Source organism: Nipponia nippon, unplaced genomic scaffold, assembly GCF_047370975.1.
Source record: "Nipponia nippon isolate SJK-2023a ecotype South Korea unplaced genomic scaffold, ASM4737097v1 scaffold_3, whole genome shotgun sequence".
Classification (NCBI taxonomy): Eukaryota; Metazoa; Chordata; class Aves; order Pelecaniformes; family Threskiornithidae; genus Nipponia; species Nipponia nippon.
In genome coordinates, this window is record NW_028262347.1 from 66768853 (window position 1) to 66787798 (window position 18946).

Consider the following 18946-nt stretch of genomic DNA (forward strand, 5'->3'; position numbering starts at 1 on the left):
GCCACTTCAGGCACAAAAGCATTCATTTACCCACCTCACACAACTCCTAATCCTAGTCAAAACTCAAACCATACCATCATCTTTCATCTCCATTTTCTACAGCTTCACCTGCTTCCCTTCTTTGCTTCATGTTTTTTCCCCTCAGTTGCCACCTCTTTTGAGGCAGATGCCCAGCTCCAAGGCATTCAGCCTCCTCATGAAGAAGGAGTATGATCTCATCACAAGAACTTTCTGCTCCAGCATCTGGGCTGGATCATTTCTGCTTGCATAACCATCTCTGTCAGTTATCAACTTCTCAGAGTAGTGACTTCATCTTCTTTATCCATCTCTAAAGTGCTCATGGTTACCATAAGGAAAGATTTTTCAATAGCACAAATGGAAGAACCAATCATTCATCTCCCGACTATAAGTAAATACTGTTTTTAAACAGGAAAAAACAAACACTCGAGAATTAGAAAATTACAAAAGATTGTATTTAAAAAAAATTTTTCTTTAATATTTATTATCAAGTCAGGTGGTTAGAAAAGGTTAAATGAGCTAATAACCATATTGATCTCTCCATAAAGAGACGCCACCTACCATAAACTGTGTGATTCATAACATACATGAAATCCGGTCTCTGCTAAAAAATTATATCTCTGGCCTCACTTCTAAAATCAGTGTATTTTCTGGTTCAGATTACAGCCATTTTAAGAATCTCCAAATAATGTTCTACGTCCCCTGTCTGAGGTCTTGGTGGAAGAAAAGAATGAAAAGGGCTACCTGCTTTGCAAAATGTGTATTTTAGTTAAATGATGACTAACAATATTCCTACCCAAAACTCTAGGGATTTTTATTACATCAAAAATAATGTTGCTGGTGTTTTACTCCTTTGATCATTTTAACATGAATCTAGAAAGCCATCTGTGTACAGAGATTTCTGGTTCATCCTTCACCATCAGGGTGAAACAAATGCTCAAGTTCTTCACAAATATGTCTTTTTCTGGTGATGAGCATTGAAATCAGTTTGTTTGCTTTCCCAGACTGAGATGCATAATCTCCAGAGACCTAAACCTGATACTTTCCCTTTTATAGCAAGAGGGATCCAGGTCAAGCTGCCCTGCAGACATCAGCTGTGACTACACGGCAGATACTTGCAAAAAGGCATGAATTTTTAAACTCTGGGGCTATGGAATTCCCAAGATTCCTAAAAGCCATCAGCATTCATGCGAGCTTATTCCGATGGTTCACAAAATGCTCATACACATTCATATGACTATGGATTTCTGTGCAAATTCAGAAAGCAGAACCTATTCACAAGGGAACTCCCACAACAGACTAGAGAATGGAGGAGCACTGACTGTGTTATTTAGGGGTGTGGTACCAATAACACGGGTCACTTTTTGAAAACCTAGTAGTCAGTCTTCAGTATCATAAGGGACTGAGTGCACAGAAAAAGTACCATAAATTTGTCATCTATGCAAAAACGCTATTTCCAGAACCACAAAGCAGTTTTTCAAACCTTTTATATTAAGTCTGAAGGTGAAAAGAGTGATTATTTTTTGGTTTATCTTATAAGATATCTTGGTAAGGTTTAAAAAACAACTATAAAGCATATTCTCTTGAGGGGGGTGAAACAAGGAGGGGAAGAGACAGAACGCAGCCAAGTAACTTACATCTAGACTATATCTTTACATCACTCAATACAGCTGCTCACATAAAGACCACCCTTTTTTCTTCCTTTTTTTTCTCTAACTAGATTTTCAAATATACTGGTTAAAGAGATGAATTACTTTCTTATTGTAGCAATCTACCTGTGCCAGCTTCTAAGGACTGTCTTTATCCCGAAATGTACCAGATATTTAATAAAAAAAAAAAAAAAAAAAAAGGGGGGGGGGTGTTTTCACCTTACTGGTTGTCAAGATTTGGCGTAAGCTAAGTCTGCCTTTTCCTATCAGCAGTACCCAGAACCAAGCAGACAAAGTTCATAAACACTTTCAGTAGAAGGGCATCTCATTTCTGCAGGCACTTGAACATCACAGCCTTAGGATTTATGTTTGGACCAAAGTATACTGAGCTGTGTACAAGGGTGAGACTCCTTTGCATGTGAAAGGAGTGAAATTGAGGTGAAATACCAGTGTAATTCAGCGTGACAAGATCTCCAAGAGACTGAGGTAGGTGTCAATCATCCTGTATCTCTTATTATATTCAAGTAATTAATCATAATAGTGTCTAGTGTAAGCTTGGTAATGAACTGACTGCACTAATCTCATTTATGTTTAAACACATTGATTGTAGTTCCACAAAAAAAAAGTTCAACATAGTCAAGGACTTTATACTCAGGGTCTAACATCATCTTAATAATAACAAACAGTTTATGAGCCTTATTTTTATTCAAGTAAATTATTTTCTTGCACTTTAACTACTAGGGCTTGTTTCTATTTAGCATTAGAACAGGAAATAATCGCAGCTGGTCTCACGCTAGGGGTTACTACTATCTCCAAAGAAACGGGGACAATCAATATTCTAGGGAGGACAGGTACTGAAACTGCCTCTTGAATAACTTACAGATCAATAATCATGATAGAAAATGGAAGGCAGATTTGCGTTTGAAGGAATCCCAAGGAGACCCCAGAGGAAGGAATCGAGTACAAAGACGAATGTGTATCCTCTAGCTTAGTTGCTCATCTGTGACTGAATTCCAGGTCATTAGGATTCTGCTCGCCGGAAATCTTTAACCAAATGGTTAGGTAGGTATGTCAGCAGCTGGTTGCCTACTACCAGAGAAGCTTTTAGGATATGATTTTAGGATGCGTACATATAAACTTGATTTTCTTTTTATTTTTTTTTTTATTAACAACCACAACAGCAATTACAAACACATATTCTATTTGGATCTTGTGAATAAACAGCATATATTTACTTCTTACTGAAACCTGACTTATATTATGGGTAAGTCCAGTGCAACCATTAAATAAGATTGTTTAGCGGGAGTAAAGAAACTTGTCCTGGGAACACCCTGTCCCAGGGGTTTCTGTAGGTTAAGAGGATGCCATTCCACTCAGCTACAGAAAACATGATAATCTTTGTTAATTTGTTAAATTCACAGGAAAGAAGCATTTTCCAGAATCACCTAGGAAAGACCTCTTCCAGCAGCTGGACAGTGGAGAGAGCCCCTAAGTCCAAGCATTCCTGGGGAGAGCACGAAAGATGTGGGGTTACTTCCAAGCGCTGCCTTCCCCTGCAAGTAGTTGCTCTGCTTAGAAAACTGAATCTGTAGAGGTTTTTAAGAGAAACAGTAAGACCACTATCAATGAGCTATGAATATGTGTGTGAAAGCACTAGAAGAAATGGCAGAAGGATAAAAGAAAAGCGTGCATTTTAGGCACCTCAATGAACAGGCCATCAAGATCATGGCAGACTCACATGCAACTTCTCAGACACCCAGACTGCAAAAACAGCCTGTACCCAAGGAAGGAGACTAGAGAGCAACGAATAGATCAGCAGCGCTGCACAGTGACTTACAGGAATAAGACAAACCAAAGAGGCAAAAGATTTCGATAAATGTCAACTTACAGGCACAAAAGGCACATCCAAAATGAGCACATAGGCCCGAATCTACAAGGAATCCAGGACAGGTGATGAGGCTTGATACTCAGTATCCCTTATCCTCCATTTCACCACAATTAGTGCTGGCCAGAGTGGTGAGGGACACACATCTTAGGGAGTGTATGAGAACGTCAGCAAGAGCCAGTTTGCTAGTAAAGCTGAAGGAAACAGTCACCTTCCTCTTGTGCATGGTCTTGTGTTGAGCTCTGCTACATGGATTGTGCAAACTAACCGTTGATACGGAAAGAATAAATTAGTAAAATTAGATCAGTTCTCCACTAACTGGGATATGGAAGCAATACTAAGTAAAAAAACTTCTATCTAAACTTCTAGATGTCAAGGAAAAAAGTTAAATTATTAAATATTACTAATTTTTCCATTTAAATTAATCATTAACCACTGTGTCCCATGTGGCTAATAACTACATTTGGCTTCCTTACTGTTGCCCATTTTCTAAACATGATCATGCATTTTAATTTTGCTCTAGAGGACAAGAAATCTGATGAAAGCTTTATCTAATCCTAGCCAATCCAGACTACCCGAGAAATTATGTGAATGTTGAGAAGGAGAGGAGTTGCACAAATATCAGAAGTGTGCAGAAAATATGTTTATGTAAAAGTTACTTATATGTAGGTGTTATAAAATACAATGCAAAATACTAAGAGTACTTAGGAAATTATAGCTTCCTGAATTGGGTTTTATTATACTTGTAGCATTTTTTGTTGTTGTTTAAAAGTGAAAAACAAAAAAGTTACATTTTTTTCCTTTCCAAATCATGGCCCTCTCAGGCCAGGTGGTATCTGGGATGATCACAGACTGGTAGGTGAGCATTTTTACTTCTTGTAGTATTTTCATGAGTCAGAGCCATGCCATCCATGATACTCCAAGAAAATTCAGCCCCTTGCTCCCTGCACACCCCCATTTACCTCTTTCAAGTCTTGGACAATAGCAGTGAGCCTCTCATTCTCTGCCTGAACGTTGGTGATCACTGCCCTGCTCTGTTTCAGCTCGTTCTGCATCTCCAAAATCTTCCCAAGGTAATAAGCTTCTTTTGATGCAGACTCCTGAAGGAGAGTCTCTTCACGTGTTTCACCATCTTCAGCCACTTTGCGGTGTATTGAGAAGGACTGTCCAAATGCCTGCAGGAGGAAAAGAGTGCACAATATAAAACTACTGAAACTCTAGAAAAATTATCAACAATAACGAGCTGCTGCATAGCCAGCGTGAATGAAATAGATCTGTGAGTCCCAAACTCTGACCTAATAAATACTGACTTAGCAGCTTCCTAACAGCTGAGGGCCACCATCTCATTTAGCTGAAATGAAGCATCTTGAAGCTGTTCTCATTTGCAGTATGGATTTATGGCCCCTATCCAGGCGACCTCCACTGAGATCAAGATGGTGCTCTGCTAACTAGCCATTAATTAGTGCCAGTGTTTAACTCCCTTGCATGAGGCCAGCTGATAATTTGTCAATTCCTTTCTTCTCTAGTTCTGCAAAATGAATGTGTGGTTTGTTTTGTTTTAAAGAGCATAAGTAGCTGACAATTCTTTCTAAATTGCTTTCCGTTTTCAACATTCTTTTATTATAGGAGTTAACTTCATGGTATGCAAAAAAGCTTCCCATAACCTGAAAGGAAGAAAAATGAGCTGAGTATCAAGCAGTGGCCGTCTACACTGCTGGTAAGCTAAACATGGAGTTTGACAGCCTCTTCATCTCATTTGTACTCAGTGTTTTCTGCTTCCGCTGAAAAGAAACAATATTTAAGTATTCAAGATGTTTCTAAATATATAGGTTATTTTCAGTGATTCTTTTCCTCTTCTTGTTACTGGCTCAGAGTGGTCAGTTTAACAAGGCAGTATTTCTCAGCGACAATTTCTGATGTTACTTTTGACAGCTCTGAAGCAATCTGGAAGAAAGCAAAGTACAAGCCACCATAGTAGAAGTGATGGAGATACTATTTATCTATGAAAGACAGAGGGGAAAAACCTACAATAATATAATAACATAAAAAATAACATAATAACACAAAATAATATATTAATAAAATAATAATAAAATAATATATAAAGTAAAATAAAAGAAAAACTTGTCTTGTTTGTATTACCTTTAAAAGCAGACATTTGGTTGAAAATGACATGGCCTAAATCAGGAAAAAGTCAAAAGAAGACCTCTAATGTTAAGAATATTTAGCCTACCATAGGCAAAAGCTCTCCCATATAACTTAATTCAAAGAAAGTATGTTTGAAAGACCATGATTTTTAATTTTTTTCTCCCAATATAGGAGAGAAAGGTATAAGTCATGATAATATATGTTCTTTCAGTGGGAAATTCTCCCCAAAAGCTTAATTTCTACCTAGGCCTATGAAACCACAAAGCAGAGTGTACATTTGTACCCACTGTAAGCAGTGGCCTCCTTTGCCTTCCCATCAATAAGAACTACTTGCCAAATGAAATCCATTGTTTTACTGCCCCTATTTATAGCCTTTCAGAACACATTCTAAGTTTTATTGGCACTAGAACTGAAACAGTCCCTTAGAAACTTCAAAGCAAAACCCCGTTCAAAAACTTTTTAGCTTTTAAGTCTACTTCACTTAGAGAATCCTGTGAACTCAGCATTAAAGGATTCTAAAAATATTCAATAATGTATTAACCCAGCTGTCTTCTCAAAAGACTGCAAGTTACTGAAATAGCAAGCATCAGCAACTTGCCGAATAGGATTTTCCAAATAACAAGAAATTCAATTTAATGAAACTGTTAAGCACTGATTCAGTCACTGTATCTGTGAATCTAAGACGACTGTTTCAGGAACACTGCTAATAAATTATATCTTAATCTACATACTTATATGCAATGGCTTACTGTTCCTAATTTGAGACGGAGAAAAAGCACCAGTCTAATAAAGACCCTACAAGACAAGTAAAGGCCACATATCTAGGGGAAAAATCAAAATACAGCAGAACAGCAGGTACGACTGACAGGGCTAGAGAAGCTTATGAAGAAATGGGAGCTGAAGCCCTCTCTACCAGAGAACTATAGTTAAAGCACCATGGGTAAATACCAGTACACAGTGATGATGGCCTTCCAGGTGCGTACTGTATTTTCCTCAAATGTACTTTGAAGGTGCATTTTAGCATGTGTGATATTTGAGAATGGCCATGAATAGAGAATTTGGGGAGGATGCATAGCATAACAGAAAATTACTGTGTACTTAACGTTTCCTTCCTACCTATGACTACAGAAAATGTCAGAGAAAATAATTTAAACGTTTTTTTTTTTCCTATGAAACCAAATTTGAACATTACTGTATATAATACTATTCAATTTCTTTCTTAAACTGCCATCAATATGTTAATAATCAGGGGAAGGAAAAAAAGGAAGCATAGTTCTTTTTCCATATTGATGGAAATTATGCAGATCCATACAACAAGGAGAGGAACAGGAGATGTCTTTAATTAAAAGGCAAGCAAAATGTTCTGCTTCTGTATTTCACGGTCTGCATAGAACACCAAAAAGTTTAAACTTTCCAGACATACCCACTTAAGGCTTTCCATCAGATTGATTGCTTTTAAATAAAGCCATACATCAATGTTTTTCAGCTGGTAGGAAGATATTTTGTCTACTTTGATTTTATATTTTAGTAATTTGCCTAATATGTTTACTTATTTATAAAACCTTATAACCTTGCTATGTTATAGATATTTCCATTAACTGTGCACACTTATTTCACTGAAACCATCCCTGTAGCAGGAAAAGTTAGCCACCTGGAAAACTTTTCAGGTCAACTAACTTTATAACAGGCACAACCATCTTCCAACAACCACTGTTTTCCAGGCCTGGATGTGTCAATATGCCCCACGCCACCACTTTGCATGAACACCCACGCTCAGCCAGCAGCACAAACAGGCTGGAGCCTGGGAGAGCTGGAACAGCTCACTTCAGCCTTCACAACTATCTCCTGAACATGTTGGACAGGAAAGAGTCAAAAGGTCCCCAGGAGCTGGGAAATCCACATTGGTAAGGGCCAGTAATGGATGAGATACAAACTGTAGGAGCATTTGGCACAAACATTTATACGCATGAGCTGGATACAGCTGGCGCTAGCATCAGGTATGAAAGGAAGAAACAGCAGATGAAGGTCAAAACATGAGAAGGTAGCAACCCGGACTGCAGGCTAAAGAAAGTTCATTTGTGTTTGAGTCAAGTGTCAGATACAAACTGGTTTGCTGAACATATCTTATGGTATTGTATGTGGGAAAATACCAGCCTGCTATGGAACCCTGACTGGGGAAACAGCTTTCCTTTCATAACCATGTGACATGGAGGGAGAGGAAGAAGTACCATGCAAACACAGAACAGGTGTTCCCTGTGCTCACCACTGAAGATGATATCAATATTTTGGTCAGGTATTTACAGTGAAGGTATACTTTGGCTCCTGGAGAGATGCTGTTCCTGCCTAAAAGTACTTTGTCACCTCTATTAGTACCAGCTTCTCCCTAAACCAAAATTTCAGGTGATGCCAGGATGGCAAAAGCCAGGACCAGGCTCTTCTATGCTTTTCCATCTTTTCAACTGGATTGGGACAAGTACATCAACATAGGCAACGGAGTTCTCTGAGCGAACCATGAAGAACTAACTACAGAAGCAAAGACCTGTGGTTGTAACTGTGGGAATGGTGCCCAGCTCACTTCCTTGCACTGTTTCTGTAGTAGTATTTTGGATTGGTGCTGTACTGTATCTTGCAGACGTATTAGTTAATTACCGCAGTTCTTTTCAGTATCGTGCTGCCTTGCTTGGTGTGACTACTCATTAAAACCACTTAGAAATCACTACTGGTCTCTTTGCAGCTCTTAGTTTCAGCAATCACATGGCAGAGGTTTTCTGACAAAGTATATCATCTTCCAAATTCAAATCAGGACTCAGAGGGGGCTGTATAGCCCTTTATGGCTTCTATTCCCTTGAGAAACCCCTTCCCAGCATAAGCACAATAGCTGAAGTCAGCTACAAAGACTGTCCTAAGAGAGACCAGTCTGAATTTCACCTTATACTAGTCCCATCACTTATCTCAAGACTTTGCTTGAAAGGATGCTGTTGACTGAGTTAGGAGATACTTTTCTGTAAGTTGGTCATAAAAGATGAGAAACAAGGTGCCATTAAACACTGTATATGTATTCTGAGACCTGAGAATTGTACAACAGTATCATGACTTTTTAGGGGTGTCTTAAAATTTGAACTTTGAGAACAGTAAAATAATGATCAATATTTGTTTGAGTGTGTGATAAAGGATGGCAACAGTGGGCACACACAGGTGAGAGGTCAGTCTGATCATGGAGAAAGGTGTAACTATTGAGGAAAAGGCCATTTGCCACTGAACTCTAACCTCAGATGGAAATTCCAGTGTCAGAAGCAAACTAGCCTGAAAGAAATAATGCAGTGAATAAAATGGGCACAGATTTGTAAAAGAGCAATAGAAAAATATGACTGTTCCAAACAACATATGTAAGAAAATTTATATGACAAATATAAACAGCAATAGAAAGCTAATGTGCAGTGAGCGACATGAAATGATGTCTGTAAAATGAAAACTATATTTAGCACTTGAAAAAAAAAAAGAAAAAAAGATAAGCTAGATGTCTTATTTAGGTGTAGAAAGCAGCACAAATGCAAAAGATCAGCTAAAAACATAAGTAATGAAGGATGTTATTTCTCAGTTTCAGTTTTATTTTTACGGGCCACCTCCTGGGGCAGGAACTCTGAATTATTTGCATAGAAACTCACTCTTCTAGACTGTGATGATTAATAAGCAATAAAACATGACCCGACTGCTATCAGGATGAGCAGGCAGCTCACCTTTATGGCTTTGACACTTAATGTGTTTTTTCTGATGCATAATGCAACAGCATTGAACTTGTTCAAATGATTACCTATTTCAGCTGCTGACTCGCTGCAAAGCAGAATGTATTACATATTAGTTACCTCCACATTCCTAACACAGAGGCAGGGCAAAAGCAGTTTGGGATTATCCAAGAGGGCAGCATATTTCCTAGGCACACGTCAGTATGGCACCACAGATGGAAACCTTTGCTAGAGATGCCTCACTGGGGTTAATGTCAGGGACAGGCCTTAATCTGTGACACAACTTGAACGCCCACTTATCACTTAATGTTCCCTTACTCATTGCAATTCTGTGTCTCTTTTTAAAATGTGCTATATATTTTTTTTTCCTTCACAATTCAGTAACCAAAGCTCAAGGTTCTCTGACATTTTTCTGCTAAGGAGAAGTGGCAGGCACAGGTCTGTGAGGAAATCCCCTCTAGGCAAGGCTGAGCAGGTGAGCGAGTGGCTGAGCAGGCTCTAGCCCTTCCCTCGAAACCAGCTGGTACCAAACTGCCGCCCTGTAAGATGTGATGTGGCTCCATTTAGACACATTATTTCCTTAACTTACCTCCAATATTTTACACCCTGTTCACCTGAACGCTGCTGAAATGAATCTGCCCGAGGCAGTTTCTTTGTTAGTAAACCCAAGCCAGTATTCAGCCTAACTGGGAATCTCTCTCTCTCTGGGCTTTCTTACAGGTATATGCTCAGTGCTTGGTTCTGATCACTTGGCTGTTTGTCATTCCCTGCTCCCTCACACTTTGGGTACACAGACTGTCCTGGGTCTTAGACAAGGACCCCGTTTTATTCTTGGAGAAGACAGTAGGTAGCACTGAATCTAAACCTGACTTGTGTTTCTTGGCAGCATTGCAGTGCAATAGCAAACAACAACGCCCTCGCAGAAGTGACGGATGGGTTCCCGTCATATTATATTTGTTTTCCTAAAAAGTGGGAAAGTTTTATGCTTCTAAAATTTATTCATAATTTAGATTAAATCTTTATGTAGTTGACATGACCTCCTGATGTTCATTTAAGATGGCTGAAAGAGGTCAATAGGTTTCTTTTTGGAATCCAATACTGAAGTGACGAAAGTCTTCAAACGCAAATAATAGGCATATTGCAATGAAAACACAGACAGATGCACGTTTAGTCAAAATAATGAGAAGGAATTTAATAGGTATTGTGTGCATGTGAGATGGACAGCCCATGCAGGGAAGCAGATTGAAAACTCAGAAACAGATTGAGAACGCAGCCTGAATCAGCATGGGCATATAGGCAAGAAAACTAGACCATGAACTTTTGGGTTGACAGCCTAGCTGAAAACAGCTTGTTGTTTTACAGCTACAGAAGTGTTCCATTTGTCTGATTCCTCCTGTGTTTGAGAAAGCAGGAGGCTGAACTCCCCTACAGAGAGGTAGGAGATAGAAAGATGCTCGATCCCATCACTAATTCCTCTTTCAACTCAGAACAGCAAATACGGTTCCCAGGCTTAACTAGTCTCCTGGTCAAAAAGAATGTGCACTAATTGATCAAAATTCAGTTGTACCCAAGCAACTCTCTAAGCATTGGTCATTTCATAATTTCCAGACTCAAGATGATCAGTTTTATGCTCTATGCCACACAACACAAACAGGAATTTTGTGTGTTTGTGTTTTATTTTTTTATTTCAATGTAACAACATACCATTTACTTCATATGCCCCATCTTAGAGAAAAAATGCTAAATGTTGTGTACTCAGTTTGAAGCAAGCTGACAAACAGGGGTTTCCTTATTTGTTCTCATGAGATCAGTCCACCTTCTGAAAAAGGTGAAAATTAAACTTTAAAGAACAGTTGGTTTCAATTAGTTCTTTGCTATAGACACTTGATATGACCTTAAGGAAATTGTTCCTCAACTTCCCATTTGAAAAGTGTAGAGGACAGTATCTGCTACACAGTGAAAAGGACTGTTATGATACACCCCTTCACGATCTGAGATACAATATACTATAGTTATGAGCACGGTATAGGTAACTATGATAAATCCATAAATGTTACCTGAAGAAGTTATTTTATTACCTCCTAAAGGCAAAAAGCATTTAACTTTATTTCCAAATACCAGCTTACTTAATCAACTCAACTCAATAATAATGCAAATGCTGGTGCAATGGTAAAGTCATGTATTTTAATATCTGCATGAGAGATTTAACTTGCAAAAAAGACTTGCAAACCAACATGCTAGAGGTTTTGTCTATGCCAGAAATACTGAGGAGATCAGATATATAGAAAACAGAAGTAATACTGAGACTGTTTACAGATGCAGAAGAGTAGGACAAATGTAAACAATTCATAGTCTTTTCCCCAATGAAGCTTTGGATAAAAGCACGCACAATGTGAACATCTTCTGTTTGTTCTCAATAGATCTCTACAGTGTCTACAGGCCTGTCGAAATTCATATATCAGATGCTAATCAACAAAGCCTTCAGAAAGTACTGGGGGAGATGAGCATTTACATTCAACTCAGCTACAGAGATGGCCATGCTTCTGCAGTCCCGGTACATATTGTGCTGATTTCAATCAATGTGCCATGGTGTGAGGCCTTAGGCAACCATCGTACTTTTTTATAAATAAGGAACAAAAATATTCCTAAATGTGATGGTTAGGAAATATTTATAAACATGAAGAAGAAAGCACTACCATGAAAATGAACATTCGATACTAACCTCCATTGTTCATCAGCAATCCAGTAAAAGGGGGAGTGAATAAGCATTTCCATTTAATTGCCTTTAACAGCACTCTAGATGAGGATTTAAATTCCCTGCCCTGAGCATTCCCTCCAGGCACAGAAAACACAAGAAAGGGGAAGCTTGTAACAAAAAGCACCACTTATCTACAACACAACTAATTGGATTCATGCTGGTAATTTTAAAGCAGCTCAGTTCAAAATGAATATGGTCAATAATTAAATTATTTCTATAAACAAAATAATTCACACATTATTAATGAACCATACGGTGGCTTAAAAAGTTGCACCAATGTCTATATTGGTGTTTACATGATTTCATACTATTATCAGACCAACCTCCAGCTATTACAAAACTCTAGCTAAAACCAACAGAAGCATTACCAGAGCAAACATGGAAGACTGTCAAGGATTTAAAAAAAAAAAAAAAAAAACAAGAAAAACAAAAAAACAAAACAAACAAAATGTGTCTGAAGCCTGAGATAGAATATGCCTTTCATGGAAGCTCTAGCTCTATTACCTTTGCAGTAAATGGCAAAATCCCATGTTTAACTAAAACTTAATGGGTTTTTTTGCTTTTCTGACTGCTTTTCTTTTTTCTGTTTTTCTAACTATGAAATGATAGAGATAATTGCAATTCTTTCTCCTGTACTTGCTTGAATAACGCTGCAAATAATGTGTGCCAAAATCCAATTCTTTAAGAGTTGTTGGCCCGCCAGAACATTGTAGTTATTTCACGTTAGCTCCCCATATGTAAACTCACATTCCATAGTGAGTATGGTGCGTTTTAGGAGTGGTCTAAGCAAAGTCACATTGCTAGTGAATAATAAAAACAACTCACAAAGAACACTAACTGCATTCTACATTACTGCTACTACTTTTGCCATAGTTTTCTGCTGGAGAGAAGTTTCAAGGGTAGTATTTTATAGGGAAAGATTATCTCCAGTTATAAAGATAGAACAGGGAGCAGGAAGGAAAGACTCTTTTGTGACATCAAATTTGGACTATCCTAGAACCACATGTAAGGAAGCAGAGGTTGCATGCCCAGAATGCCTTTTCTAGAAGAAAAGGGAAGAAATAAGGAGTAGGGATACAACTACGTCCTAGACACAGATGCATACCAACCAGTGAAGTTGGATGGAGCAAGGAAGGAGAAAGCTGCTTCTTCGAAGATAATGCTCTTTACACATTAAACTAAAAACAGCAATGGAGAAATCCTGCATCAGCATCTGCTGCAAATGTAAGGAGTATGCCTCAACACATAAAAAATGAGTAGAAAACCGTAATTTTACTGTCATAATACTAGGTTTGTGCTAACCTTCAGAACTACTTACGCACCTGTAGGTTACCTGCTTACTGAGTCACCTGGAAGCTTTAAACTAGCTGGGCCTCACTTTAGGAGAGATTCTGAGATGCGGTCGAAAGTTTAGAAGGAAATGGTGGTATTCTACTGCAAAACACTCAACTGTTTACATACATCCTGCAAGCAATAAAACATCAATTTTATTTAGATCCTCTTCTTTTAATATCTTGCACTATTTTCTTTCAATAAAAAAAGCAGATATCTGAAAGTATATATCCTGAGTATAGAGTAAGTGATAGTATTTTTGCCAAGCAGCAAAATGAAGGATTTTCTTCTCTAAGAACAGGAAACTCCTCTTCTTGAATAAGAAAACAAGTAATACAGGTACAACCTTGTCTTCAAAGCACTGTAAAATATCACCCTCAGGCAGAAGTCGTTATGCTCAGAATACTTCTCTTTGTCATACAAACAAAAGAAATTAGAAGCCAAAATGGGCATTTCTGCTCTCCACATTTTCACAGAGAAAGAAAAAAAACCTTATCTCCTTTAATGTATTTTTTGGACCCACAGCAAAGTCTCAGATAATTAAAGCAGCAGTATCTTAACCTTGAACTGATATTTAGAGACAAACATAAAGATTCGCTCTACCCTTCTTCATGCTTCTCAAACTTTTTCAAAATATGTCTTTGTGGCTTGTCTGTCTCAATGAGTCACCAGCTAAATGGGGTCCCCAAATGCAGGGGAAGAAGAGAACTGACTACAATGAGCACGTGCAGAGGTAAAAACTAACATTCCCATCCTCATAAATGCTATTTTTTCCAACAATTTGCAATCCTCTTTGAACCTTTTCATGAACCTCTCGAGAGATTTGTTTCTATAGTTTCTGTAAATAGAATGGGAGAAAAGAGGGGCGTTACCTGTCACTCAAGAAAAAGCATCTCTTTTGATGCCTTTCCCCTCTCCCCAACAGGCTGAGCATAATGGCTCCATCTCTGTCATAGAAAATACCAAACTGGCTGTGACTAGTTCTTCATTATCCTGCCTGGAATATGACCCAAGCACAGACCTGATGAGCTAACTGCATTCAGATGGGCTTCTCAGGAGATCCACTCCCAGCACAGGTAAATGGTATCCCCGTAGCATGCTATTTGGGGAAGTAGGAGCCAAAGCTGACTGTAAAGAGTTGCAGATATAGCTTTTGCAGTCCTGGGTGATCAAATAGTAAATTAAAAGCATTTTAGTAAATGCAAAGCAGCGCATGGGAGTAGAAGGAGCAGATTTAACTCTCTAGGCACAGCAAAGGGCCCTATTTAAAGCTCAGTGTCAATAGGTCTATGAAACCAGCAGCCCAGGACGAGTAGCAGTCAGGAAGGCAAAGTGAGTTTCATTGCTGGGAATGTTTCCGAGAGAGGAAACCCCTGTGTGTCTACAGCTGACTTCTACTTGAGAGAGAACTGACCTTTGGATTAGTCCCAGCGTTCACCGATGCTTAGAGTCTGAGACTTTTCATGCCGAAGTACATGCTTTGCTGTCTGGACTCAGGTAGGTCAAAGGTTAAGATGTTTGGGGATCTGGAGCACATGGAATACAAGAATACGCTAAGAGAACAGGGTTTGTTCAGCACAAGTAGAAAAGGTTAAGGAAAGGGAGACCTACTTGCATTCTTCTGTTGCCTGAAGGGGGATAGAGAAAGCAGAGCCAGACCCTTCTCAGAGGTGCACAGGGAAAGGACAGGAGGCAATGGCCACAACCCAAAACTGAAGAAATTCTCACAAGACAAGGGGGAATTCACCCTGAGAGTGACACAGCACTAAAATAAGTGCCCAGAGAAGGCAGGGTAATCTCTGTCCTTGGAGACTTTCAAAACTTGTTTGGGACAAGACCCTGAGCAACACCTAACTTTGAGCTTCAAGCAGGGGATAGACAAGAATCTTCAGAAACCCCTTCCAAACTAAATTATGTTATGATTATGGGAGCAATTCCATATGCTGGAAGGGCTGATATGCACTCCACTTCTCATGGACCATACAGTTGAATGAGCTATGACTCATGGTTGGCCATTTTCTTAGGCATCTTCAACACCAGTCTAGGAATGAAAATGACCAAAAGCAAGACCATTCTAATTTTACTGTAATAAACAAATCTGATTATTTAAATATAATGGCACATATAGAGACCAGAAATGTCAACAGTGGGAGAGTTGATTTCAAGCACAAACACACCTTGATTTTTGCTTATTTGCAACAGCAGCACTCTCAACCAGTTTTATTGCAGCAGTCATAGAAATTAGTCTCTGAGAGAGGGACTTAGTCTAAGCCAAAGTCCTAGTAACTAGGCAAGACTTAGCTCAGGTCTATAGCAGTCAAGGCAGTAAAAGATCTTCTAAACTGCTAAAATCTCATGAACAACTATACTTATAGAATGCATGTTTCTTGTATACCTCACTAAAGTACTTGTACTGATTAAATTTAAAGTCTTAATTTGTCTGCCATCACTTATATTCCTATTCTCTGCAGTTCTCTCTACGAATTGATGGCACAGCAGTTCCAACTACTCCATAGGTGATTAATAAGTATATGCTCTCTCCTTGTGACACACATGACATACTTAATATCAGCATGTGGCAACCAGAGTTGGGCTTAGCACAAGTAGCTTCGACAATGGAGTGCTCCATGTTCCAGTTCCTAGAGCTGGAGTATTTAAGTTCCTGGTGAGGGAATACATTAGCTTTTAGAAAAATAACTTTAAACCAAAAGTTTAAAAGGAGAAAGACGATTCAGACATTTCTGCTGCTTCAGGCATTTATAAAACGTCCCAAAAATTTAAGTTGGAAAGATCTCTAAATAAAAGCATGCCCTTCAGAACAAGAGGCCAAAATTACAGACCTCTCATTTATTTTCAAAGGAAGGTTTAATTAGAGTGCTGCCAGCCACAGATTTACCGTGGGGAACTTTATGCTTCCATTAGCATTGATCAATGCAGCGCACACACCTGTTTCACATAATGCTAGTGCAGCTGGGTGCTTACTGCAAGTGCTGAATAATCTCATGCCTCCAGAGCAAGTGAGATTTTAAGGCATATGGTGGTAGCGATAATCATGTTGCAGCAACAACAGCTTGCCTACTTTAAAGAGAGAGAGAGAGAGAGAGAATACCAAAGGATGCAATTGTCCCCACGGTAATCCATAGGGAGCTTCATTTTGTATAGGGGGGGAAAAAAACAAACAAAAAAAACCCCACCAAAAAAACAACAAAAAACATACACACAAAACCCCAACAAACCCAGCCCCCCCCAAAACACAACAACAAAAAAATCTGCTCCTTTATTCAACCACAGTAAAGATAGTGAGGAAAGGAGTTTGGTGTATGCTGCTGACCAGCAGATGTACTAATGAGGAGAGGGCCTTGTCTGACACATGAGGTTGTGTGAGAAGGTAACTGGCCTGGCACTCCTCCAAGTACTACTTGCATTCACACCAAATGTGCCTGTCTAAAGCCAACCTGACAATAAATTGAAGAAGGCAGACCATGCCTCATCCTCTGCATTTGTATACCTACTTGTCTTCAGAGCAGCGGAGCTCCAGACTGATCAGGCTCCCATGTGCCACCCCAACATAAGCAAAAGGCAATAGTCCAATCAAGATTTAGCTTTAATAAGCAAGAAACCTGCAATCTAAGCCATTTGTCCAGGCGTAGCTGCCCCAGTGCTTTTGCCTAAGGACCCAGCTGTCCCTAGCACTAGTTTCCTTCTACTGTATGAATACAGAGGGTGGTGGCTGCAGCAAGGATGGGATCTGAAAACCGCACGCAAACCAGCGAGGTCAGGAATCAGCAGGCAACTTGCAGGGTTGCAAGCACATTTATAGGATGTGCCCATCTTGCCTCAGCCAAAACTGGAATCTTAAGTAGTTCTCAGCCTTGTTCTCTGACACAGTGTTAAATTCATAATAATTCATAAGCCTGATGATGAACACTTCCATTTGTGAAATAAGTTGCCTCCCAGTAAGCAATTTACAAAGGATAACAAATTTAAGAGGATAATATGGTTTTGCTTTGTCTGCAGCTTTGTCTCAGGGTGACCTATCTTCCTGAATGTAAAATAATTGCATAAGAATATGCAAATCAAGCACCCATGACTTATCCAGTTCTGCTGAGAAAGTAACCAGAGCTTTCACTGGCTTCAGTAAAGCCCAGATTTCACCCCTGGGTATTTATTTCTGGCTCCTGATTCACTGTATTTGCTCATGGGAAAATTGCAAGCAAATTGCAAACAGTTTAAACAACTAAATTTGAAAATCAGCAAAATCTGTCAATCTCAGCTCTTTCAGAGGCAGTCCTGTCTTCATAGAGGCTTTCAAACTACTTCACCAGCACCATCAGAATTTTCTCTTTAGAGTCTTCCTTCTCACAACAGCAGTTTGCATGGAACGGAAAGTCTTCTTTCCTCCCTTGACACACGTCCGTGGGAGCGATGCCCGTGCTCCCACAGAGCAGAGGATCAGCAACACAGACGGGAGAACACACCAATCAGCAGCCAGCAAGGGAGTGCTCAGCTAGCAAGCTAAATCTGTTGCGGCACCAGATCCCAGAGCTTTCCTTTTCTTTTCCAGAAAGGAAACTTTCACACATCTCCGAACGTGATACTTAGCAAACTGTAAAGGAATGTATTCCAGTACAAGTCAGATGGCCATTTGCACAGCTGCAACATCAGAATGCAAATACCCATGCCTTCCACAAATGATTAAGGTGAATGATTTCCTACTCTTCTGAAGAAATTTAAAATGAAAGTACCAGGATCGGTACGAATGAAGTACAAAAGGAAATATTTGTGTATGTGTGCACATGTGCTCACATGTACACTATAAGAAAGAGCAGAACAGGGGTTAAAAGGAAAGTTAGCAGTTACTTGCTACAGAATGCCATATATGTGATTTCATGTCAAAGAAAAGGAAGAACAAACTGACCTAAAGATGTCAAGATAATGAACAACAGGACTGGATCCATAAAATATCCAGATAAAGAAAAAGAGAACTGTGAAATTCAGGATTTTTGTGGAGGAATGAAACAAAATATGAGGCATAATATCCAAACCACCATCCACTCCCAATGCATACAGTCAAAAACCAGTTTGTCATTACCAGTCAATAAGAGGTCAAGACACATGATGAGTACCCAGCGTCCTCTGTCCCATGTCACACAAATGATCCTGATGTGACTACTTGTGCACACATACTTGTCTTGGTTCTTGAAAGTATGTGCGTATAAGAGTGTGAGTGAATTAAATCTTTAACAGAATGGGTGCGGGTAGGTAGAAGTCAGGCATCTTAAAAATACTGTAAAATGAGTATCACCTATGCCCTCTATAAGGTCTCCAGAAGCACTAACAGTTTGCCTTACTTTGGAGATGGCCATTTTTCTTTTTTTTTTTTTTTAAAAAGTATACCTGTCCAACATTAATG

The 18946-nt window shown here is 39.1% G+C and overlaps 1 protein-coding gene across 9 annotated transcripts in view; it reads right to left on the reverse strand.

Moving 5' to 3' along the window:
* Positions 1-18946, reverse strand: part of BICD1 (BICD cargo adaptor 1) — a 187233-nt gene that overhangs the window by 82707 nt on the left and 85580 nt on the right. For all 9 annotated transcript variants that reach the window (XR_015706545.1, XM_087766209.1, XM_087766208.1 and 6 more), the window contains exon 2: positions 4515-4727. Coding sequence is in view for 8 of the 9 variants with exons in the window: in XM_087766209.1 (XP_087622335.1) it covers positions 4515-4727 (213 nt within the window). In the remaining variant the exon portion in view is untranslated. The remainder of the gene's footprint in view (positions 1-4514; positions 4728-18946) is intronic.